We start from the raw sequence: 25307 nt of genomic DNA on the forward strand, positions 1-25307 counted from the left end.
GGCCGGTGCACGCAGACTTTTGTAGACCAAAGCAGACGAGGGGTGAATGCCGTCACCATGTTCCTTAAACGGGTGCCCCATCATACCACACACCTAACACCAATTCAGGAGCCTCTCATAGCGGACTGCAAATATCTCTCGTTCCCTGCCTCGAATCAGTGAAGTTGCCTTTTTCAGAGAATTGCGCACATGCAGATGGACCCTCACCCTGAGGAAATTTCCTTCAAAATCGAAGGAGACGGGTTCAACATCCACAAATTCATCAATCTTGGAGGCTAGTGCCTTTACCTTTCCGTGATACGCCGGAGAGAGATCAATGATCCGATCCCATATCTCAAATTTAAAGAGTTCAATTGTAGATGGCTTGGTGAATCCGTCATATGGGGCGATGATCGCTGGGTTGCCTTTGGAGTGCCACGGACCTCCTTGCGTTACTCTTTCCCAATCTCCCAGGCAATCGAAGTGCATGACGGAGAGATTCTCCTTCAAAGTTTTGATCTTAACCGGCCTAGCCAGATCCCATGCTGCATGCATCGTGCGGAAAAACCATTAGTTGCTGAAGTCCTTATCCATGTGAACTCTGACCAAGATCATCCAGCGGAGATTCTCATCTACCGGCGCATCTTCGTCCTCAAAAACCACATCGTCCAGATCACCCTCCTCGAGGGTAAGTTCCTTCATCATGTTCTCCAGGTTTCCCTTCCCCTTGTTTGCTGTCGAAGAGCTGCCTCGGTTCGTCATGGCAAAACCCTAGACAGATCGCTCCCGCACCGAAGAAAAAAACCTAACCCTAGGCCTGCCAAGAAACAACGGGTCCCTTCCAAGGCCGGGTAGCGACCTGAAGGTCGCCCCTTGTTCAGCCCAAGAAGACTTTCCTCGTCGATTGGAGATGCTCAAGTCCAATTCTGTCTTGATGTACAGACCCAGCAAGTAGACTCTCCTCGCTATCGAGCTTTGGCCTACAACCACAATCCCTGTCCTCTCCTTCGCCATCGCCACCGCCACCTCCTCCCGTTCTTCTCTGGCCGCCGCCTCAGACTTGGTGCCCGCGTGCTGCCACCCGCAGGAGCCGCAGATGGCGTCTTCGACGTCCACCCTAGAGATCGAGGCTCGCGAGTACGCACAAAACCTTCTTTCTTTTCGTGCCCTACACCTTACGGCAACGAAGGCAACCAAAGAACCCTAAACCCTACGCGCCTTTTCTTGAATCCGCCCATTCTCACACGAACCCCTCTAGTGCTTAATGTTTCTGCAGCCCATCTGCGGCTTACACAGTGAAGCGGGAGATTGTGATTTCCATGATGTTTGCTAAATCTATACTAGTAGTAACTTAGTTTGAAGAGGACAATCTGGAAAGCTGGGTTTGATTTGTTTCTTGCATCCATTGATGCAGCGTGGTGAAGATAATGCTGCAGTTCTGCAAGGAAAACTCGCTTCATCAGACGTTCCAGACCCTGCAGAACGAGTGCCAGGTCTCGCTCAACACGGTGGACAGCATGGACACCTTCATTGCCGACATTAATGCTGGGCGCTGGGATGCCGTGCTGCCGCAGGTTGCCCAGCTGAAGCTGCCGCGCAAGAAGCTCGAGGACCTCTACGAGCAGATTGTGCTGGAGATGGCAGAGCTCCGTGAGCTTGACACGGCCCGTGCAATCCTTCGCCAGACACAGGTGATGGGGGTCATGAAACAGGAGGAACCCGAACGATACCTCCGACTAGAGCACCTCCTTGTCCGGACATACTTTGACCCGAATGAGGTTGGTAGCCTGCTTTGCTATTTAGTTATTGTTAATTTGTTGTGCTATTGTTCTTAACTGTGAAATGCTGGGATGTCACTCTGCCAACAGGCTTACCAAGAATCTACCAAGGAAAAGCGACGTGCGCAGATTGCCCAAGGTTAGGCTGCTGATTGTCTTTTCTTGAGGCATATATGTTAATGATTCTCATACTTAGTAGAGAAGTTTGAGTGCTTCTTGATTCTGAGATATGCTACACTTTCAGAATGTAACATAATTCCTGTGTTCCAAAATATAAGGTGTACTGATTTTTTTCAAAAAGTCAAAAGTTTCTATGTTTTACCAACTTCAGTAGAGAAATATATCAATATCTACAGTACCAAATAAATAAAATATAAATTATATATCATGATGAACTTAATTATGCTGTATTGTGGATATTGATATTTTCTCTACTAGCACAAAGGCCCGTGCGTTGCAACGGGTATAAAAGAAAAATGCTTAGAAACCTGAAAAACAATTCACCACTTAAACAACTTTGCAAGTAGCAAAACAACATTTAATATAATCAAAAGTACCAAGGACCATATTCTCGAAACAAAGAGAGAAAATCAGGTGATGTTTAAAGAAAGAAAGAAATTCCCTTAATTGCGTGAGGTTAGAAGCAAAGTGATGTGCCTCGTGTTCTTGTTTCAGCTGACATCAGAACAGGAAGGAAAAATAATAGAAAATAAAAGACTTAGTAATCGAAAGAGATGTAAAATGTCCAGCAAAAAGATAAAATAGTGAGACCAAGAGTAATTGGTTACTAGTTACACCTTAAGCTAAATGTTTGCTAATCTGAATATTTCTATCTCTACACAACAATGATACTCACATATACCTGTCACACGGAGTTAACACCTAAACTGATAAAAAAACTGTCTTTTGGCTCCGTCTCAGTGATACGCAAATATACAGGTGATAGACTATTTCTAGGGGCTTGATGCTGGTGTAAAGATTGGCGTTTTTGTTTGACATGCTTCCTGGTCAAGGTTGGACTGGGAGAAGGTCGGGCACACCACACTTTCTTGTTTTTTCTGAGAATGTATATGCACTTTTACATGAAAATAAGCTCAATGAGCATCTATTAGAAAAAGTTTGAAAATGGATTATAATCACAAGCTAGAGGTAAAGAATGATACAGAACAACACACATATGAACAGCACCGACAGGAAAATAGGTCTAGGCATGTGCGCAAAGCTGCTCGAGTTGCTCCTCGAGTGCAAATCCACTCTCTAGTGAAGTCATAGATGTTTCATAGGCCTTTACTGAATTGTTGAAGCCTGTTCGGAATTCCACTGCAAATACTATGGCTCCAATGTTTCAGTATCGAGTTAATTAATTAACAGTATAGCAGTGATAAATCATAAAATTCACAGCAAGCTGGAACCTAAGTTGCTTCTAAAACCACATACCAAGTAGGATATCCGGTCCCTTCTAGCCATTTCATAGATTGTTTAATTTGTGAGTGCTCTGCAAAAAATAGAAACAGGAATTTCAGTCAAACATGCATTATAGACAAAATGCAGTTGCTCCTTTTGGGCAGGGCCTGCATGTGTAGGGCTTTGCTTTGGATTTTTCCCTCTGGTCCTCTAAGTATCAATCGACAAGGTAGTACTGAGACTGAGAGTTACAAAAGGATTTACTTCAAAAAGATTTATATGTTCAACCATTGGCCCTGTTGCCATGAATTTTCTAGACAGTAATAATGTTCCGTGAAAGCTCCAATCCATCACTTTCTCCTCTCTTTTTCCCAAATGGAAATGCAAGCATCCGTTCTCAACTTAACAATTCAAGAAAATTAAAATTAAAAATGGCACGTACCATTTGACATCGCTTCTGAATAATTAGAAGACCATGTCAAAGGACCAGAAAACTTATATGTGAAGCATCATCAACAAGGCGACGATGGTTCATGAAGACTAATTCTGGTGTTCTTCAGCATATACTTCTCTGAATTCAAACTTTATGGCGTCATAATACTCTTTGCTTTTTCCTTACGGTGACAAGGGTTAGATCTCTTAAGAGGGTGAGGCCAATCGGTAAACAGAGGGAATGACACTTCCCCACCACACAAATACTATTACATCCTTTAGCAATCAGTATACACAGGAAGCCCAGTATTGCTTTTGCATCCTTTCAGAAAACTAAATACAGTACTATTTAGACCGCACAAATCCCATAGAACAAAAATCTGCGAGGAGAAAACAACAGCTTTTAGCATAGGAACACTCTCCTTAGGAAACGGTGGATACATGGTACGGACTGCAACAATTCTCAAGCAATAAGAATAGACGTGAAAAAGAATGAAGAGAGCTTTTCAGAAGAAAAAAAAGGACCGACATTTGTTTTCATGAACTCTGCCTTCCAAATATATTCTAGGACATATGCCCGTGCATTGCAACGGGGTGACAAAATTCAGCCTTTAAATGAAAATAGCATTAGTATAAAATACTGAAGTTGTTCAACCAGTGCCCGTTTATTTATGCCAACTGGGAGGCCTTTGCTTATTTTTCGTTTCACAGACCACAGTTGCTTTTATTTTTCATTTAGCATACAACAATCCTGCTCAATTGAGATATTTGTTTCGTAGCCCACAATCCCCTTTATTTATGTCAACTGGAATTTTTCGCTTTAGAGCCCACAATTTCCTTTATTTATACTAACCGTGGTTTTTTGATTCGCAGCCCACGACCCCTTTCATTTAGGCCTGCCGAGATTTTTCGTTTTGCAGCCAACAATCCCCAACTCCTTTTATTTATTACGCCAACCGGGTGATACTTTTTCCTAAACACAGCTCACCCTCCGTTAGTTTATTCTCAGGCTGCTTGTTAATTCTCATACTGTTAGGAGCTAGGGTTCTGCCGGTTCTAGGGCGGAGATTGTAGGGGAAAGATGGAGGAAGACGAGGTCGAGGGCACGGCGGCCGGCGGCTGGGCGCCGTCCTTGCGTGGTGGAGAAGAGGCGGCGGCGGCGCAAGAGGCGGCTAGGGTTAGGTCTCCCGGCTCCCTAAGGGAAGCCGAGCAAATACTGATTGCTTCTTGCTTGATTAGATTGATACATCTCCTCTCCTTATATAGAGAGGTTTACTTCTCCTAAGCAAACGACCCTAATAACGATAAGATAATTGGGCTAAGCCCCTAATAATGATAAGATAACTTGGGCCACAGCCCACTGGGCTAAGCCCCTAATATGTTGGTCATAACACTTCTCCCTGCCTGCACAAACAACTCGTCCTCGAGCTGTAAGGCGGGGAAGCGCTTGCTGAGCTCCTCGAGGTGATCAACCAGCGTCAAACACCTCCGCGATTGCTGGGGCGGCCAGGTCGCCGAGCCCGGCGGCGACGGTGTCCTCCTCAATGTAGTTCGCAGCCTCTAGGTAGAAGAGTCGGGGGCAGACGTGGCTCGAGTAGCTCGGCCGAGGTGAGCCGGCAGAATGGGTGTGCCGCGGTCGCGACAAGGGGTGTCGCGGAAGCCTGAGCAGGCCGACCCTGCGCGGGAACATCCGGCCAGGGGGGCGGCCCAGCGGCCCGGGACGGTGATGCCTGCTGGATGGCCACCGCGCGGCGCTCGAACGCGCGGGCGTAGTACATGGCCGTCTGGAGGTCCTGGGGTCCCTGCAGCTCGACGTCCATGCGGATATGATCTGGCAGACTGCTGACGAAGAGTTCGGCCTACTAGTGAGCTGTCACGCCGGACGCGTGGCACGCCAGGGCCTGAAAGCGGTCGGTGTAGTCTGTTAGGCAATAAGCCACGACTCAGGACGGGTCAAGCGCGGTGCGTGTACGTGCGTGCGGTGGCCGTGTCGGGTCCGACTGTGGTGGGCTCGGGCGAGGGTGTGTGCGTGCAGTCTCGTGTGTTAGTGCAAGTTTGTTAGATCCATGCATGCATGGGTTTGTTAGCCCGCATGACCGTTGGGTGGCCGTTGAGGAGAGCTGCACTAGCGGCGGACGTAGTGCGCGTAGTTAGCGCGGCCGGCCGAGCATGCAGGTCGTGCACGCGCGAGTAGGAGGGGTGGGCAGTGCCCTGTGTGAGTGTGCCGGGGACTTAAATACCTTTGTACTGCTGTATGTTGTAATCTGAGCCGTGTGTAGCCATGTAGCCACTGTAAGGAAGAAAAGGATTGGGGCGTTCGTGCGCCCGCGACGGCGTTCATGCGCCGGCCGGAAAATCTTGTGTCCGTGTTCTCCTTCTTCCACCTTCGTCCGGCGTGAGAGAGAGAGAGCGGCAACAACATTTGGTATCATGAGCTTGGTGTCTTGGGCGTGCTTGCCGTGCCGGAGGCGTGGCAGTGATGGCGGCGCTCGCCGGCGGCTATGCGACGGAGCTCCGGGCCGTGTGTCGGCCCATGGAGGTGGGCGGTGCGGTGGCTGTCATGGCGCGCGGCAGAGGCGGCGGGTGGTGACGTCATACGTGCGGCGACCGCGGAGGCCGCCGAGGCGCTGCGTGGTGGCGCGGCGGCGCAGCACGGCGTGGCGGCGTGGAGGCACTGCATGGCGGCATGGAGGCCGCCGCGGTGCAGGGCAATAAGCCGCGGCGGCGAGCCGGGCGCGACTGGTGCGTGTTATGGGTGCACACTGGACGCGTCGGGCGCGTCGGGACCGCGAGCGCGCGGTGAGTGTCTGGTGCGGTCGGGCTCGTCGGGCGCGTCGGATGCGCGCGGGACGTGCGGGACTCACTGGTGTGGTCGGGCTCGTCGGGCGCGTCGGGTGCGCGCGGGACGTGCGGGACGCACTGGGGCGGTCGGGCGCGTCGGGTGCGCGCGGGACGTGCGGGGCGTCGAGGGACGTCAGGCGTGTGTCGCCGGCGGAGAAGGAGCTCGACATATGTCGCCGGGGTCGTGACGGAGCACGGTGCGACCGGCGTCAGTGCGCCAGGTCGGGTCCGTGGCGGTGTGACCGGCGTCGATGCGCCGGGTCGGGTCCGCGGGCTGGGTCACGGTCGTGACGACGACAATGACAGGAGCTGCAACAACTCCGGCGACGGCGAGATCGTGGCTTAGAGGGGAGAATGTTAGGCAATAAGCCACGGCTCAGGACGGGTCAGGCGCGGTGCGTGTACGTGCGTGCGGTGGCCGCGTCGGGTCCGACCGTGGTGGGCTCGGGCGAGGGTGGGTGCATGCAGTCTCGTGTGTTAGTGCAAGTTTGTTAGATCCATGCATGCATGGGTTTGTTAGCCCGCATGATCAGGCTGGGTGGCCGTTGAGGAGAACTGCACTAGCGGCGGACGTAGTGCGCGTAGTTAGCGCGGCTGGCCGAGCATGCAGGTCGTGCACACGCGAGTAGGAGGGGTGGGCAGTGCCCTGTGTGAGTGTGCCGGGGACTTGAATACATTTGTACTGCTGTATGTTGTAATCTGAGCCGTGTGTAGCCATGTAGCCACTGTAAGGAAGAAAAGGATTGGGGCGTTTGTGCGCCCGTGGCGGCGTTCGTGCGCCGGCCAGAAAATCTTGTGTCCGTGTTCTCCTTCTTCCACCTTCGTCCGGCGTGAGAGAGAGAGAGAGAGCGGCAACAACATAGTCCTGCACCGTAGAGGTGAAGGGAAGGCGGCCCAACTCCGCCAGCCGGCTCCCACGTATCGGTAGTCCAAATCGAAGGAGGCAGAACTCGCGAAAACGCTCCCATGGGGGCATGTCGCCCTTGTCCTGCTCGAGGGCATAGTACCACGTCTGCGCGGAGCCGCGGAGGTGATAAGAGGCGAGCCAGGTGCGGTCCGACGCGAGCGTCCGTTGCCCCCTGAAGAACTGCTCGCACTGGTTGAGCCAGTTGAGGGGGTCCTCGGCGCAGTCGTAGGTGGCGAAGGCGAGCTTGGCGAAGCGCGACGGTGTCTGAGCATGACCGCCGTGAGTGTACGGCTTGGCGGTACGGAGCAGCGAAGAGGATGGCGTTGGTCCGGTGTGCACAGGTGGTCCGCAGGAAAGCGGTGGCCCGTCGAAGCCAGCGTGGAAACCCGCGGAGCCGGAGGGCCCGTCGTACGATAGGGAGGGCGCCGGCTGGTCCGCGGCCATGGTGTAGACTGGCGGCGGTGACGTCCCGGCCAACCAGGCCGGAAGCTGGGACGGCGAGGGCGGGAACAGTGGCCGGCCTCGGCCCTCGCTGCGTCCCCCACGCCACCCGGGTCCGTGCCGCCGCAACCGCAGCTGCCGGCCTCGCCACCGCCCAGCACGGGGCCCGGGTCACCCACGCAGGGAGGCGTACCGATCCAGCAAGTGCGCTTCTCGCCGTCGCCGTCCCCAATACCGGCCTAGCTGACCGGATCATCGCCGCCACCCGTCTACACGTCGGCTGGAGACCCGCTGGCACCCACTCTGCATTTCGGTGATCCCTCCGGCTCGGCGGGGCACTCCACGGGCCATGGCCATGCTGACCGGGCTCCCCATTCCTCGCTGCTTCGCACCTCCGAGCCAGTCGGCCACGACGCTCCGACTCAGACACCGCCACGGTTTGCCAAACTGGACTTCGCCACTTATGACGGCACGGAGGACCCCCTCAACTGGCTCAACCAGTGCGAGCAGTTCTTTCGTGGGCAGCGCACCCTTGCCTCGGAGCGTACCTGGCACGCCTCTTACCACCTCCGCGGCGCGGCACAGACCTGGTACTACGCCCTCGAGCGGGACGAGGGTAGCATGCCCCCTTGGGAGCGCTTCCGCGAGCTCTGTCTTCTTCGTTTTGGGCCACCGATTCGCGGGAGCCGCCTGGCAGAGCTAGGCCGCCTTCCCTTCACCTCCACGGTTCAGGACTTCGCCGACCGTTTCCAGGCCCTAGCATGCCACGCGTCGGGCGTGACAGCGCAGCATCGGGCCGACCTCTTCGTCGGTGGACTTCCGGATCACATCCGCGTGGACGTGGAGCTTCGGGGACCCCAGGATCTCCAGACGGCCATGTACTACGCCCGTGCGTTCGAGCGCCGCGCGGTGGCCATCCAACAGGCATCACCGTCCCGGGCCGCTGGGCCGCTACCCGGGCTGGATGTTCCCGCGCAGGGTCGGCTTGCTCAGGCTTCCGCGACACCCCTCGTCGCGACCGCGGCGCGCCCGTTCCGCCGGTTCACCTCGGCTGAGCTACTCGAGCGTCGCCGCCAAGAGTTGTGCTTCAACTGCGACGAGCCCTACACGCCCGGCCACGTCTGCCCGTCACTCTTCTACCTGGAGGTTGCAGACTACATTGAGGAGGACGCCGTCGCCGTCGACCTGACCGCCCCAACTGTCGCGAAGGTGTTTGACGCTGGTTGATCACCTCGAGGAGTTCAACAAGCGCTTCCCCACCTTACAGCTCGAGGACGAGCTGTTTGTGCAGGCAGGGAGAAGTGTTATGACCATCATATTAGGGGCTTAGCCCAGTGGGTTGTGGCCCAAGTTATCTTATCGTTATTAGGGGCTTAGCCCAATTATCTTATTGTTTGCTTAGGAGTCAAGTAAACCTCTTTATATAAGGAGAGGAGATGCATCAATCTAATCAAGCAAGAAGCAATCAGTATTTGCTCGGCTTCCCTTAGGGAGCCGGGAGACCTAACCCTAGCCGCCTCTTGCGCCGCCGGCCGCCGCGCCCTCGGCTTCGTCTTCCTCCATCTTTCCCCTATAGTCTCCGCCCTAGAACCGGCAGAACCCTAGCTCCTAACACCTTAGTGGTAGAAACTAGGGTTCTACCGGGTCTAGGCCGGAGGGTGTAGGGGAAGGAGGGGGCTGGACGAGGGCGAACTCGCGGTCGCTGGCGGCTGGGCGCCGTCGTGCGCGAGGGAGGAGGCGGCGGCGTTGGCAAGAGGCGGCTAGGGTTAGGTCTCCCGGCTCCCTAAGGGAAGCCGAGCAAATACTGATTGCTTCTTGCTTGATTAGATTGATACATCTCCTCTCCTTATATAGAGAGGTTTACTCGACTCCTAAGCAAACGACCCTAATAACAATAAGATAATTGGGCTAAGCCCCTAATAATGATAAGATAACTTGGGCCACAGCCCACTAGGCTAAGCCCCTAATATGTTGGTCATAACACATACTTACAGGCATATATAAATTGATAAATTAGTTTTTTTTAACTTGATGGAATTAGGTGTAAGAAGCAAGGTGGGACTATTTAATCTGTTAACAAACTTGTTTTATAAGCATGAGTAGATTCTGCGCAACCTGGCCAAAAAACATCAGCGTCGCAGCGAGGCCTAATAAGAGCACGAATCAAACTTGATTGTTCTTTGGTTGGGTTCCAGATCTAGGAAGCTTCATGTGTAGTGGTATGATTGCAAGGACATAGCAGTTGTAATGGATTGTGAAATGAAAAATGGGCAGAACAATCTGATTATTTATCAACCATGTTTCTACTTTCTTTATAGCAGCAAGAGGTACTGCTAAATATAAAGAAAAAAGATGCCTTCATCATAAATAGATACGTCTCAGTTTTGATGTAAATAATTTATGTGCTAGTCTGCTAGTATATATACATATATATCTACATGAGGGAGATGACACAAAAGTACAGCTGCAGAAATTTAATTCCAACGAATACCTTTCATCACTTTTGTACACCATACTACAGGTCACATCCATGTGATACAGAAAGGCTTATCTAACATGACAAAGAGGTCGCACTCACACCAATTTGAACAAAAATTAACAGTGCAAGAGAACAACAAATGAGTAATTCTTTGTTGGAGAAGCACATGTGGTCCTCTTAGTTCAGATGAAACTAAATTCAGGTTAATAGCAGTTAGGTAGTTTGTCAAACCCAAGAAGCTCAGTGACCTGTGTGACAATTCACGGCTTCATCATGTCCATCTGCACCTTTGACATGTTCATCTAAACACAATAAAAGAAGCAAAATAGAGTTTACCTTGGACCTGCATCAATACCTGCTCGACACTCTTCACCTCCCATTGAACATGAACCAAAAAACTTGTTGGTCGAGCTTGGGGGTGAACTTCCATATCTAGAGCATCTCAGGATGCTTGTTTGAGAATTGGGTATCCTGATCAGCCAACGTCCCCTGCAAAAACCACGGCAAACCTAACTACCTCTCAATGATCTGAAGAACAGGAAAAATTAATAGATACTCTGAAATCAAATGGCACATGTGGTTTTATGGAGCCTTTGGCCAAACATTAGATGATACTTTGAATATGAGCATAGAATATGGCAATCCCACCTGAGAGGGTTGTGGTGTTCATATCCGTTCACTCTCACTTGAGCTGTTCGTGCTTTGTCCTTCCTCATCTCTGTTGCACCCCAATCCAAATCTGCAAGCATCCAAATCCATGGCAGAGAAGGGGTCTCAGAGGTTGGCACAAAAAATGAAATCCCCGAACAAATTGCTACCCATTCTTTCTGTTCCTCCTTCTATTCAACCTTAGAATCCTTTAATTCTAGATCTTAAATTTGTACACACCTGACGGGAGGACGTACATGGGGATGGAGGTGCCGGGGAGGCAGTACTTGAGCTCCAAATTGGAGACGTCCGCCTCTGAGGCGGAGGAGGCTGGGGGTGAGGAGTTGGGGAAGGGGAGGAGGGGAAGAACAGGGCAACGACGACACTGCTGGAAGGTAGCTGGAGAGGAAGACCGACTGTGCGTGGCGGCGTGAACACGCCATGGAATCCTATCCAAATCGGAGACGTCCGCCTTGAGGCGAAGGAGGCTAGGGGTGAGGAGTTGGGGCGGGTGAGGAGGGGAAGAACAGGGCAACAGCGGCGCTGCTGGAGGGTAGCTGGAGAGGTAGACCGGCCGCGCGTGGCGGCGGGATTCATGGCGGCGGTGCTGTGCCGTCCCAGGAAGAAGGACCCGTGCTGTTGTGCATGCGCAGAGGAGAGGACAGGCTGCCGTGCTATTTTTTTCCCTGAAGGCCAAGCGAGTCCCACGCCCAAACACACGAAATGTTTTTCCTCTGTTTACCACTAAGTACTGTAGCGCGGGTTAATTATCAAAAACGACAGGGACCTTTTTGTAAAAACGGCGTGATGGTGAACCCGACAGACTCAATCCGTGCTTTATTATTAAGGGAAAGATAAGATTGGTCAAACATAGAGAAGTTTGACTTTTCCAATAACACCTTATATTTTGGAACGGAGCCATGGAGGGAATATTTTTCTTGAACATTTTTTAAAATTATAAGTTTTATTGTTCCATGTGCTGTTGAATACGAGGGACTTATTAATTGATGATTTAAAGTTGTGCAATGCTCATAGACATGTCCTACTTTTGCAATAATAGCTGCAATTGAAGTTCTGCCTTTCTGATCCTCAATACTAACGCTTCACCTGCCTTGCCGATGTCAGCAATTGCTTCTGAAGTTTCAGTAGTCCCACCAGCTCGGCTAATGGCACTGATTACCCAGGCTTTGAAATGGCAACAGCACCAAGGTACTCTCTTGGTCGCACGTTTTTAACCTGTGATACTGTGACGATCCCCGCATTGCCAATTGCGAACTCATCCTAGCTCCTTTTTTGTTCCTCTTGCATAGGTTTGTTACCCCCTGGCACACAGTTTGATTTGTTCAGAGGAACCGCTGCAATGAAGCAAGACGAAGAAGAGGCATATCCTACTACTTTGTCACATCAAATAAAGGTTATCTTGTGGCTGTATCAGCGAGCTTACATTGGCTTTTTCATGTACACGCCGGATTTTTGGAAACTGCAGAAGATAAATTATTGATAAACATATTTGATAATTGATATCAATGACTTTCAGAAGCCTAAAATGATGATTTCTTACTTAAGTTGACAGCAGAAGAATATTGACACAACTAATTAATGATATTTTTTGCGTTGGCTTAATTGCATGTGACTCTGACTTTCATTGGGACATTATGGTGGTCCCAAAATTCTTTGGAAAATATCGATGCAAAACACACTAGGACATGTTAACATGCTGTAAGATGTAGTTAAGGATTCTACCATCTTCACTTCCATGCTGAAAGGAGGATATAGAAACACATGACTGCCTGGAGAATTGCTGTTCTCAGGCTTTTCCTCATGGTTACAACTCGACATTTTGTTTTTTATTTCAGTTCGGGAAGAAAACCCACCCTGAGTGTGCTCGATTCTCACCCGATGGCCAGTACCTTGTTTCATGCTCAGTGGATGGAATCATCGAAGTAAGTTGGTTGCTAGTGTGTTTTACAGGTTAGCTCTTTTGTCGTACATGGCTAAATTTCATTAACATTTTCAGGTCTGGGATTATGTCAGCGGCAAGCTGAAAAAGGATCTTCAATATCAAGCCGATGTAAGGCCCTAGCATTGGAGCTTTTCGCCTTTAACATGGATTTTACATGAACCCTGTAATTGTGCATGTAGCCAAGCTATTCAAGATCAATAGCTTTTGAGGGACATCAATATGTCGTGTTATTTGATTTAGATACTGACAAGATTGTTAGGTTCTGCATAACGTTTGTTTGAAAATACTTTCCAGGAAAGCTTTATGATGCATGAGGATGCTGTGCTCTGTGTTGATTTTAGTAGAGATTCTGAGATGCTGGCATCTGGATCACAGGATGGAAAAATTAAGGTACTCTCACTGTTCTCTCCCCCATCCCCCCACACCCCCTCTCCCTTGGCAATATTTATTGCAAGTTCACTGTTCCTAGTGGTCACTGTGTTTGTAGTCATGTGAACTGCTTGTAAGTGTGTTTGCTCAGAGACAAAGCCTGACCTCTTTACAGTTCTGATTGTTTAATGTGCCGGCATGTGTTAATTGCTATATTTTTTCTTCCTCCTGTGGAGTGCAGTCATATTGAGTACATTTATGCATGGTATCATTGGTCATGTTCGACCATACAATCATCAGTTGGTAAAAGTACATCATTAGTCAATACATGTGGCCAACTAATTTCTTAGACCTTCATTATGGGTCATTATTTCACCAGCCATTCAGTCTGTTTATGAGAGAAGAATTGCATTGCCGTATTTAACTGTTTCTTTTCACTGCTTTTCAGGTTTGGCGTATACGAACTGGCCAGTGCTTGCGACGCCTCGAGCGTTCACACGCGAAAGGTGTTACAAGTGTTACATTTTCACGTGATGGAACTCAGATACTGAGTACCTCTTTTGACACTACTGCAAGGTTTCTTACAATACCACCAATTTGAATTCACAATGGATATATACTTATTTGCTTTTCACTGTTATATTATGTTCTCATGACAAAGCATCGTCAAAGATTATATTTTGCATGTGGTGAGCTAGTGTTGCATTATTTGGGAAATCCTCGTGCTTTTGTCCATCCTTGTGTTTGAGGACTCGTAACATAGTGCAGCTGTCCCGTTAACCACTTCTGTTATTCTCATATGGGCGCTCTCTTTTCAGTCTCTTTAAGATAGTCCAGTTAAAAGATGTTTAGTTTGCGCACAGTATTCATGGCTAAATTGCATATCATTGAAATATTTGATCCATTTGAGAGTTAGTCAAAATAAAATTATGGGTTGTTTCCTGAACTGGGGGAAACAAAACTGCCTTTTCTCAGTGCATAGTTTTCTTGTCTAAAGTGGTAATGGAAAAGGATGAAAGGAGGCAAGGCGATGGGCCCTGATTGTATCCCCATTGAGGTGTGGAAAGGCCTCGGGGACATAGCGATAGTATGGCTAACCAAACTTTTCAACCTCATTTTTCGGGCAAACAAGATGCCAGAAGAATGGAGACAGAGTATATTAGTACCAATCTTCAAGAACAAGGGGGATGTTTAGAGTTGTACTAATTACCGTGGAATTTGGCTGATGAGCCGTACAATGAAACTATGGGAGAGAGTTATGGAGCACCGCTTAAGAAGAATGACAAGCGTGACCAAAAATCAGTTTGGTTTCCATGGAAGCCATTTTCTTGGTACAACAACTTATGGAGATACAGGGAGCAAAAGAAGGACTTGCATATGGTGTTCATTGACTTGGAGAAGGCCTATGATAAGATACAGCGGAATGTCATGTGGTGGGCCTTGGAGAAACACAAAGTCCGAGCAAAGTACATTACCCTCATCAAGGACATGTACGATAATGTTGTGACAAGTGTTCGAACAAGTGATGTCGACATTGATGACTTCCCAATTAAGATAGGACTGCATCAGGGGTCAGCTTTGAACCCTTATCTTTTTGCCTTGGTGATGGATGAGGTCACAAGGGATATACAAGGAGATATCCCATGGTGTATGCTCTTTGCGGATGATGTGGTGCTAGTTGACGATAGTCGGACGGGGGTAAATAGGAAGTTAGAGTTATGGAGACAAACCTTGGAATCGAAAGGGTTTAGGCTTAGTAGAACTAAAACCGAGTACATGATGTGCGGTTTCAGTACTACTAGGTGTGAGGAGGAGGTGGTTAGCCTTGATGGGCAGGTGGTGCCTCAGAAGGACACCTTTCGATATTTGGGGTCAATGCTACAGGAGGATGGGGGTATTGATGAAGATGTGAACCATCGAATCAAAGCTGGATGGATGAAGTGGCGCCAAGCTTCTGGCATTCTCTGCGACAAGAGAGTGCCACAAAAGCTAAAAAGCAAGTTCTACAGGATGGCGGTTCGACCCGCAATGTTGTATGGCGCTGAGTGTTGGCCGACTAAAAGGCGACATGTTCAATAGTTAGGTGTGGTGGAGATGCGTATGTTGAGATGGATGTGTGGCCACACGAGGAAGAATCGAGTCCGGAATGATGATATACGAGATAGAGTTGGGGTAGCACCAATTGAAGAGAAGCTTGTCCAACATTGTCTGAGATGGTTTGGGCATATTCAGCGCAGGCCTCCAGAAGCTCCAGTGCATAGCGGATGGCTAAAGCGTGCGGAGAATGTCAAGAGAGGTCGGGGTAGATTGAATTTGACATAGGAGGAGTCCGTTAAGAGAGACCTGAAGGATTGGAGTATCACCAAAGAACTAGCCATGGACAGGGGTGCGTGGAAGCTTGCTATCCATGTGCCAGAGCCATGAGTTGGTCGCGAGGTCTTATGGGTTTCACCTCTTGCCTACCCCAACTTGTTTGGGACTAAAGGCTTTGTTGTTGTTGTTGTTGTTTAACGTTCAGTGTGGATGGTTTACAAAATTATGTTTACAGCCTTCCTCTCCCTCTATGTTAACAAAGTTATATAAATCAGACTTAACAAAAGAATAAACCAGAACTTAAATGCATTGGGTAGTTGGTGAATTTTTCCCTGTTTTGAGTGGGAAAACAACCTGTGCAAGCACCACAAATCTGAACCATGAATTGCATACTGAATTGTGTTTTATTCTGCAACATCCTGCATGTTGCCATTTCCATGATGCCATTTTTTCTTCTCTTTTGCTGCTGCTGTGTTCATAGTTTTGGTCTTATATATTCCGTGCCTATCATGTTTCTGCTTTAGCCCCTGAAAATAATTACAGGGTTATTCTCTTCATTTCTGCAGAATCCATGGCCTTAAGTCCGGGAAGATGCTAAAAGAATTTCGCGGTCATGACTCCTACGTGAACTATGCCATCTTTTCTACTGATGGCACCCGTGTTATCACAGCTTCCAGTGACTGTACTGTTAAGGTGCAGATCTTGTGTATCAGCATTTGAACTTCTGTTCCGATGAGAACTATTATTTATTAATTCATTAATTTCCCACATCTATTGTTCTGTATGGTAGACAATTGTGTGCGCATCATTTATAATTTCTCGATGTAGGTATGGGATGCGAAAACAGCAGACTGTTTGCAATCATTCAAGCCTCCTCCTCCTCTGAGGGTAATCATTATTTTTCACATTAACGGACTCCTTCCATAACTCAGGCTTTCAGCCATGCTTTTTCTTATGCATATGTATTCTTAAATTTCCAGGGAGGAGATGCATCTGTTAACTCTGTCCATTTGTTTCCAAAGAATAGTGATCACATTGTTGTCTGCAATAAGACTTCGTCAATATACATCATGACTTTACAAGGACAGGTATACTGTTACCTTCACATCCCATCATGTTTTTCAAGTGTCTTTTTTTTTGAAAAATTAAGTATTTCAGTGGAGCATACTGACATGGTATCGAGCTTAGGTTCTTTTTTTTCCCCCGAAAAATTAAGTATTTCAGTGGAGCATACTGACATGGTATGGAGCCTCTGGCTTTAGCCTCTGGATAATACAAGTTGCATATTTCCCTGACATGGTATGGAGCTTAGGTTCTTTTTTTTGCACGATTGCAACTCGTGCTGGATCCATCTAGTACTGCTGCTGCCGCTGTCTTCTTTCTGGCCAGCTGAACGTCTCCTCCGATTCTCTCCGGCTTGGCCACACCGCCCTGGCTGTCCTCGCTCCTCAGGAAGTCGGTTCCCCTTCTCTGGTCTCCCCGTCCAGATTGAAGAGGCTTCTCCTCGTCCAGATCGAAGTGGCCGGGTCTGGCAGCCCGTACCTAGTCCGCTGCTTCCTCCTGTATTACCTTGCTGCCGCTGCCCTCCGCCTGCCTGGTCACATCCCATCGCCCAAGGAATTCGGCGTCTGCAAAATCATTCTCAATCTGCTATCAAAGGTCCGCATCTCCGTCCCGGTCGTTGATTCCAGTCCGTCGCCTTGGCACCCAGGCCAGGCTGCCGCCGCCCCGCCTCCTTGGACCTAGGGGTGGGCATATAAACCGATGACCGAAGTACCGAACAGGATTAACCGGGACCGAGCCCGAAGATACCAAAACCGAATTCTTTGGTCAGAGCTTCGGTCAATGATCCTAAAAAACCGAACATGTATCGGTGATTTCGGTTGTATACGTCAAGTACCCGAGTACACCGAATTACCCGAGAATGTCAGGACACATGCCTAATCCGAGTCTTCGCAACTCACACAGCCCAACATCTGAACCAAAGCCCAAATGCTCCACTAAAGCCCAATTGCTCCACTGCTAGTACTCGATGGTCAAATAGGAGTTGGCTATTCCCCTTCCGATCCCTGCTAGGCTGCTAACTGCTGTAGCGGCCGCTATTCCTATCTCACCATTATCTATCCTCAAATAACCCTAGCCGCTATGATTCGGCAGCTCGCCGCGGCGCCGCCCCATCCTGACGGCTGACGATTGGCGTTCGACTCCACCTCCCCCCCGGCGTTCTCCACGACGAGAAGCAGCAACCACCATGGCCGTCTCCCTCTGTCAAGTTGGAGTACAAGGATTTTACCGAGAATTTGTGAGACGCGGACAGGCCCCAGGTGACCAAATGAGCTCTCGAGCTGAGTTGTTTGTTTCCGATTTTGGCCACCTGCTCATCCCAGCTCACCGCTTCCAGCGAAGAGAGGGATCGCATAAAGTTTATTGCTGGCGGTGAGGTACTAAGGGCATCGCCCACCATCATGTTAGTGTCCGTGGCTAATTGGAAGAGCGGAGGGTAGGATTGGCATAGAGGCCTCGCATCTAACCAGTTATCTAGCCAAAATCGAGTGGACATGCCGTTATTAATATCAAAATGGGCCCCTACCGAAAATGCCGGTCAGACCGCTTGGATCCTGTTCCAAAACGCCGAGCCCGAAGGTGTCGCCTTAAACAGATTTCCATCCGGGAAGTATTCTGCCCGTAGGAGATCCGCCCAGAGCCCCGACTCGTTTTGGGCCAGGCGCCACCACCACTTGGTGAGAAGGGCTACATTCATAAGCTTGGAATTGGTAATCCCCAAGCCTCCGAATTTTTTTGGCCTACACACCGCCGCCCACTTGTCCAAGTGATATTTCCGTTTGATTCCAATTCCTTCCCAAAAGAACCTGGAGCGAGGGGTGTCTAACTTCGAGTGGACCCCACCGCCAGAAGAAACATTCCCATGGTGAAAAGTGGGAGGGAGGAGAGGCTAGAATTAGTAAGAATCAGCCTAGCCGCCGAAGACATAAACCTCCCTCGCCACAGGCTAACCCTATTAGCCACCTTGCCATAGAGTGGCTCCCACTCGGAGATCGAAAGTTTTCGATGGGAAATCGGAAGGCCGAGGTACTTAATCGGAAAGCCCCCAAGCTTGCAATTGTCCCATCCCTATGGTGATTACCTCACTTTTTAGAAAGTTTATTTTAAGACCGGAAAGGAGTTCAAAAGCAAGCAACAACAACTTGATCGATGCGATACTATGGTTATCAGGCTCGAAGAGAAGCATCGTGTCGTCTGCGTATTGCAGGTGGGTCACCCCTCCTGGAATGAGGTGGGCCACTAACCCTTTGATGTGCCCAGCCGCTCTGTCCTTGGCGAGCATTGCCGACAGGGCGTCCGCAACGAAATTGAAGATGAGCGGCGAGCTAGGGTCACCTTGGCGAAGGCCCCTTTTGTTGCGGAAGAACTTGCCCACCTCACCGTTAATCGTAACCGCCGTCTGTCCGCAGCTGACGAGGTGCATGATATGGTGAACAAAGCCTGCCTCAAAGCCCTTTTTGAGGAGAACCTCCCGAACAAACTCCCGGTTCACTTGGTTGTAGGTTTTTCGAAGTCGAGCTTAAGCATTACACCCTTCCCCTTGGTGCGCTTTAGCTCATGAACTATCTCAAGGAGCGCGATTGGTCCCTCTAGAATATTGCGTCCCTTAAGAAAGGCGGTTTGGCCTTTTAGGACCACTCGTTGTGCAATTGGCGCCAGACGTGTGGCGTACGCCCTAGCACATAGCTTGAATGGGATGTTAATAAGAGTGATAGGCCTAAACAGCTTAATATTGTCCGTGCCCTTAACCTTAGGGATAAGACTGGTAGCACCGTAGTTAAGGCGGGACAGGTCCACTGTTCCTAGCGCAAAGCCATTAACTAACGCATAGAAGATATGCTTAAGGCTGGGCCAAAACTTTTTAAAGAACTCCACAGGCCAGCCATCGGGGCCCGGCACTGTGTCCGTCTTCATATCTGTCAACGCCTTGTCAATCTCCTCCAGCAGGAAGGACAAGGCCAACCCGTCGTTCCCTGCCTGCGACACCGAACCTGCGACACCCTCTGTAGGCACAAAACTTTTTCCTCGGCCGTTCCCAACAGACCAATGAAAAAATCATAGATGTGACTAGCAATTTCGTTTTGGGATACTAGGAGGCCATTATCCGAATTAAGACGCAAAATAGAGCATTTACGCTTCCGACCATTCACATATGAGTGAAAATAGCTAGTATTCGCATCTCCCTTAGTCATCCATCTCACGCCGCCCCTACGACGCCAATATTCTTTTTCTACTCTCAGAATAGCGAGAACTTGGTTTTCAAGGGCATATCTATGTGCCCACTCGCTTTCGGAAAAGGGTATCGGCTTGTATGTCCAGCGCCGCAATCTCCTCTACAAGTCTAGCCCGCTCCTTCTTGGATTCACTTCCGTGATTAGCCCCCCATCCACGTAGATAAGCGCGCAGAATGGCAGCCGCGGCAGTCCAGAACTCCGCCGGGCCACATTGGTACCCTAACTGCGACATAATGAGCGACCACCGCTCATTAACCATGTGCTCGAAGCCCTCTGCCTCGAACCATGCCGTTTCGAAGTAGAACCTACTGCTACGACAAATGGATTCCTCTCCTGAGGAGAGAATGAGGGGGAGATGGTCGGATCCTATCCGTGTCTCCGCCACCAAGGAGCAAAGGGGAAAGAGAGCTTCCCACTCAGGTGTGAAGAAAACTCGGTCGAGAACGCTGTGAACAGGTCGCAATTGCTTGTTAGTCCAGGTATACCTAGCTCCTGTACGCGCAGCTTCTCGCAGCGTCGCTGCCGCAATTGCGTTGTTGAACATGGACACCCTCGCCCAGTCAACATTGTCGTTGTTCTTGTCCGCCCCCGAGCGGATCAAGTTAAAATCCCCACCCACGATCAAAGGGAGGCTGGCCGCTCGTTTGGCCCCGACCAAATCTGTGAGCTCAGACAGAAACTCGGCTGATCTCGCATGGTCCGCCGGGCCGTACACACATACAATCACCCAAGACAGCCCGGAAACACGGTGTCGAATGGTAACAGCAATAAAGAACGCACCACACTCCCCACACAGTTACATCACATGCATCACGATTACAACCCATTAAGAGGCCACCCAAGTGACCGGTGGAGATCACCCATTGCCAATCAAAACGCTGAAGCGGGTCCAGTGCAAGTAGATCTCTGAAAGTAAAGTCTGCTTTAATAGTCTCTTGCAACGCCACTACATCGATAGGCTCTTTAGCCATGTACTCTCTAAGCTGCGTGCGACGCCCTACATGACCGCAGTCCCGAATATTCCAAAATATATAGTGCATTAAATAATACGGTTTCGAAGGCGAACTCCTCTAGAGCTCACCACTTTTGCCACGCGCTTCCTAGCCGGGCATGGCTAGAAGAAGGAATAGCAGAGGCCTCCCTCTCCTCTGCTTCCCCATCGGGCACAGGTCCAGCAACAGCCCCAACTGGTGCCATGGACCCATCTGGTGCTGCCGCACACCTAGCAGCAGCCTCGGCAAGCGCGGCCTGGGCCTCCTCGCGTGCACGTACAAGGGATATGATATCGCCGTTACTAACCGTCACCGCAACGCCGCTATTTCTCAAAATCGAAGCCAGGTGCTCATCCGAAAAGGCGTTTAAAATCCTAAAAGAGGACAACGGGTTACCTGAGGCTTCCATGTTCTTGTCGGCGAGGCAGAGCTTGGTGCTTTCCATGGACGTCATGTCGCCCAGCTTGGCCTTGGCTCGGACGCTGGGCGCATGTTGCACCACTGGAGTTGCCTTGGAGCGCTTGGCCTTGGCACCTGTCCCCGCCGCCCCGAGCTCGCTCCGCAGGGTCGTCGCCGGTTCAGGGGCCAGAGAGGCCGCCCCCTTGGACACCGGCTTCCTCCCCGCCGTCTTCTTGGGCTGCCTGCCCGAGCCACTCAAGCCGCACCGTGCAGATGCAGGCGTCATGTCGGACCCCTCGTTCAGAACGCAGCCGGAGTCTAAACCCACTGCCACAGGGTAAGAGGGCATGAGGGACCCCCCCCCCCCCCCTCTCCTTACCCCCTCCTCAAGCTCGTCCTCCTGCACCCCCATATCCACATCGATATTCTCAGCGATGCCATGGTTGCCACAGCAGCATCTTTATCCTTTCCGGAAGCGCCACAGCTATGCTTGCTGTAACCGTCCGGGGGAAGGGAACGGCCTGACTTGTCAACATTGCTTGGGGGTTGTTTGTCCGAGGGGCCGGGCCCCTGAGCACCACCGTCACCCCCGCGCTTGGGCAAGCGCTCGAGCTCCACCTTGATCTGATAACCCTCATGGTTAAACCAAACTTCGACGACACTGTTGAGCTTCTCCGGCGCTTTACACGCAAGCTTCATTTTCACAGGCCCCAACCTAATGAGAGAGAGCTCGTCGACCACAATCGGACGGCCCAACATCTTAAGCCCCTCCATGATGCGCTCCACCCTGCGGTGTTTCTTGGGGATGCCGTGCAGCTTGACCCAGGCCTCGGGCATCACCATAGGCTGAACCTCTTCATGCAGCATGTCACGCACCCTAGCCGTGATATCATTGATCGAAAGGAACAACTGCGAGGAGATGAACGGCTCCAGGTCCTTGGACGCTGACGTCTGTGTGTACGACAATAGGAGCATGGAGATATGGTCTCTCATCACATCTGCCTTCTCCCGTGGTGCTACGTCCTGGTCAGATTTGATCACCGAGTAGTCGCTTGAGGTACCAAAATATCCACTATTGACAGTTAAGGCTAAATATTACACCTCAAAAAAGATGAGGGGCGAAACCTACACAACCTGATTAAGTTGAGGGACGAAATATACACCTATATTTTTCTGAGAGTATCAGGTAGATCTTTGTCTTCTCAAAGGCTTGACATTATCTTTCTTGAACCCTTGGAAGTTATCTTTCTTGACCCTTAGAGACTAAGAGTTTCGTGGTTCTGGCGCTAAGGAAGTGCATTGTAATTTAGGCTCAGTTTGCGGTGTAACTGTGCTAATGTTGAATTTATTATTGTATAATCTGATATGGAGAAGTAGCCACAAAATAGGAAAAAAACTGGTTAGTCAAACGATAAAAGGAGAATGGATATGCATTGCCAAATTTACCCTTAGTGTTGAGCGTTATGATGAATTCTATCTTATGGTTATTCTTGCCTTGAAAATTTGTTGCAGGTTGTAAAGAGCTTCTCATCTGGTAAACGGGAAGGAGGAGATTTTGTTGCAGCTTCTGTTTCACCAAAAGGAGAATGGATATATTGTGTTGGTGAAGACATGTGAGGATATTATGTTTATTGCTAATTGCTACATTCATTCATGCTGCTTCCGAGTTTCTTGATGATGATCCAGAGTTTTTCTACTTATCTTGTAGGAACATGTATTGCTTTAGCCAACAGTCCGGTAAACTTGAGCATCTAATGAAGGTTTGTAGGATTTCTCAAATGGAAATCTTTACCTGGTTGTGTTACACTGATTTTTATTGAAATGCTAAAAAACACCTTGACACCATTTCAGGCCCATGACAAGGATGTGATTGGCATTACTCACCACCCTCACAGGAACTTGGTTGCCACCTATGCCGAAGATTGTATGATGAAGATATGGAAGCCTTAATTACATTCATTCATTTCCAGTTTTATTAATCTGAGTGGTATTTTAGAGGATGCATTTGGTTCTTGTAATATTTGTACTGTAGCATATATAAAACCAGTTGGAGTGATTGATCATCAAACACATTAAGCTACGGGAGAATGGCCGCATGCTGGTTGGCCGTGGCAAAAAACATTTTGATTTTTTTGGAAGATGAAATTGGTGAACTTTTTGATTTTTTTTTTGAAGATGAAATCGAGACTTTTTTCTTTTGAGAAAAGGTTTTTTTGAGATTATTTTTGAAAGATGAAAGTGAGAATTTTGTTTCTTTTTCATTTTAAGAATGTTTTTTTGGCTTTTCCTTTTTCTTTTTGAGATGGATGTGATGTTCATGTGTTGTGAGAAAGTTTTCTTTTTAATTTTAAGTTTCTTTGAGACGGAGAAATACATGCACAACTTTCTCTCAAGAGGCCTGCAATGGCGGGCCTCAACCACTAGTATCATTGTATATTATGGATAGAAAAGGAAGCTGGGGTAGCTTTGACGTGTCCCATTGTTGCAACACTGCATAATGCTTGGAAAAAGACTGGATGCAGGTTGCCTTCCCGACCAGCTGGTGCGTGTCCTTGGAGCATCTAATAACAATTGGGATGCACTAATTGGATTTTGGACCCCCAAACGTCCGGTCAGTGTCACCTTCCCCTTTCTTGCAAAATAACCACATTCTCTCTGCATGACATTATCAAACACATTATGTGCATGCACGCCGGCGACATTAGTATAACATCTTAATTTTTAATTTGGATGTTAATTAGATCATTCATATGCATTCATCATTTGTGCATTTTGGAATTTATTTATTATTTGAATTTTGATCCTAAAACCTTAAGCAACTCAAGAATCAATTGAGAGAGTTGGAGGTTTTCATAAAAATCCATTTTTGAATTTTCAAAATTGTCAAATTGGATCAAAGAGTTTTATTCAAAATATTTCTCCAATAATTTTAAATAAATAAAATAAAGAGAGAAGATAATATGACTTATTCAAAAATAGTAAAGAAACATTGGAAATTTATTTTTGAATAAAATTATATTTTATTTGCGTGTTTAATTATTTTTATTAGTGCAAAAAGTTCATTTTTATTTTAGGCATTTAGGCTCAGAAAAATGTTCACTAGTTCAATAATAAGGCCCTAAGTATGTGTGAATTTTTCTGTGATTTTAAAAAATATATTTATAGTGTTTTCTATTTTTTTGTATTTTTAGAAAAATGTTTTATTAAAAAAAAGTTTCTGGACCGAATTGGGCCGAAGCCTTGTTGGCCCAGCCGTCCGTCTCCCTCGCGCGACCGACTCCAGGCGGGAGTCTGCCGCCGCCACGGCTCGCCAGCGCCGTCTCCTTGTCGGACTCCTCCTCCCCTGCCCCTTCTCCAAGTCGCCCCCCTTCTTATAAGCCGCCTCCTCGCCCCCCCTCTCTCGACCCGTCGTCGCTGCTCGCGCCGTTGCCGCTATCTCCGAGCCGCCGTCGTCGACGCTCGAGCCGCCGCCTCGCCTCGCCTCGCTGTCGTCGGAGCCTGCCGTCACCGTCGAAGACCGAACCGGTAAAACCGCCCGGGTCCGGTTTATTTTTTTAATTACGGTTTTTCCTGGTTTTGTTTAAAAACCCGATTGGTTTTATTGAACGTTTGTTCGTTTATGATCTTTGACGAACAGATTTGTTAGATTAGTTTTTGTAGCGGATGTTCGTCCGATAGATTTTTCTTTTTTTGTTTATTTTTGTCTAGGGACCTATTCGTAATTATTTTCTTCGCAGATAAGTCCTTGTTCTTCAAACGGTCACAACTTTTTGCCCATTTGTCCAAATCCAATAAAACCAATGCCAAATTCTTCGTTATGATCCCCTCTATCCAGATAACCAACTTAAACATATTTTTGAAAGTTTAAAATTTGGTTTCAAACAGATTTGAATTTGAATTTCTTTTGATCATAACTTGAGTTTCGTAATTCCGATTTGGTTGATTCTTTTTGCAAATCAAAGTTCTTGACTTAAACTTTCTGTTAAGATCTTTTTCTTTGGTTTTCTTTGCATCTTCATGCTTGAGTGCTTATATATGCTATTGTTTGTCTACGATAGATTTTT

General features: G+C 48.7%; 2 protein-coding genes across 3 annotated transcripts; both read left to right on the top strand.

Moving 5' to 3' along the window:
• The first annotated feature begins 782 nt into the window (after positions 1–782).
• SMU1 (transducin family protein / WD-40 repeat family protein) lies at positions 783–23402 on the top strand. 2 transcript variants are annotated; one of them, XM_048707294.2, is made up of 16 exons: positions 783–1116; positions 1394–1472; positions 1554–1757; positions 1848–1896; positions 12035–12118; positions 12220–12323; positions 12766–12852; positions 12927–12980; positions 13167–13262; positions 13690–13817; positions 16121–16247; positions 16383–16442; positions 16535–16642; positions 22756–22856; positions 22952–23003; positions 23095–23402. In XM_048707294.2, exons 1-16 carry the CDS (start codon positions 1076–1078, stop codon positions 23191–23193), a joined length of 1473 nt encoding a protein of 490 aa, XP_048563251.1. In that variant the 5' UTR covers positions 783–1075; the 3' UTR covers positions 23194–23402. The 2 variants fall into 2 exon arrangements, with proteins under 2 accessions (XP_048563251.1, XP_048563250.1); XM_048707293.2 differs by having other exon boundaries at positions 787–1116; positions 1394–1757.
• Positions 8404–9181, top strand: LOC147979528 (uncharacterized). Its single transcript, XM_087546983.1, has one exon. It carries the CDS (start codon positions 8404–8406, stop codon positions 9007–9009), a length of 606 nt encoding a protein of 201 aa, XP_087403109.1. The 3' UTR covers positions 9010–9181.
• Positions 23403–25307: the final 1905 nt, after the last annotated feature.

The sequence above is a fragment of the Triticum urartu genome, chromosome 3A (assembly GCF_056163025.1).
Source record: "Triticum urartu cultivar PI428250 chromosome 3A, HENAU_Tu73, whole genome shotgun sequence".
Lineage (NCBI taxonomy): Eukaryota > Viridiplantae > Streptophyta > Magnoliopsida > Poales > Poaceae > Triticum > Triticum urartu.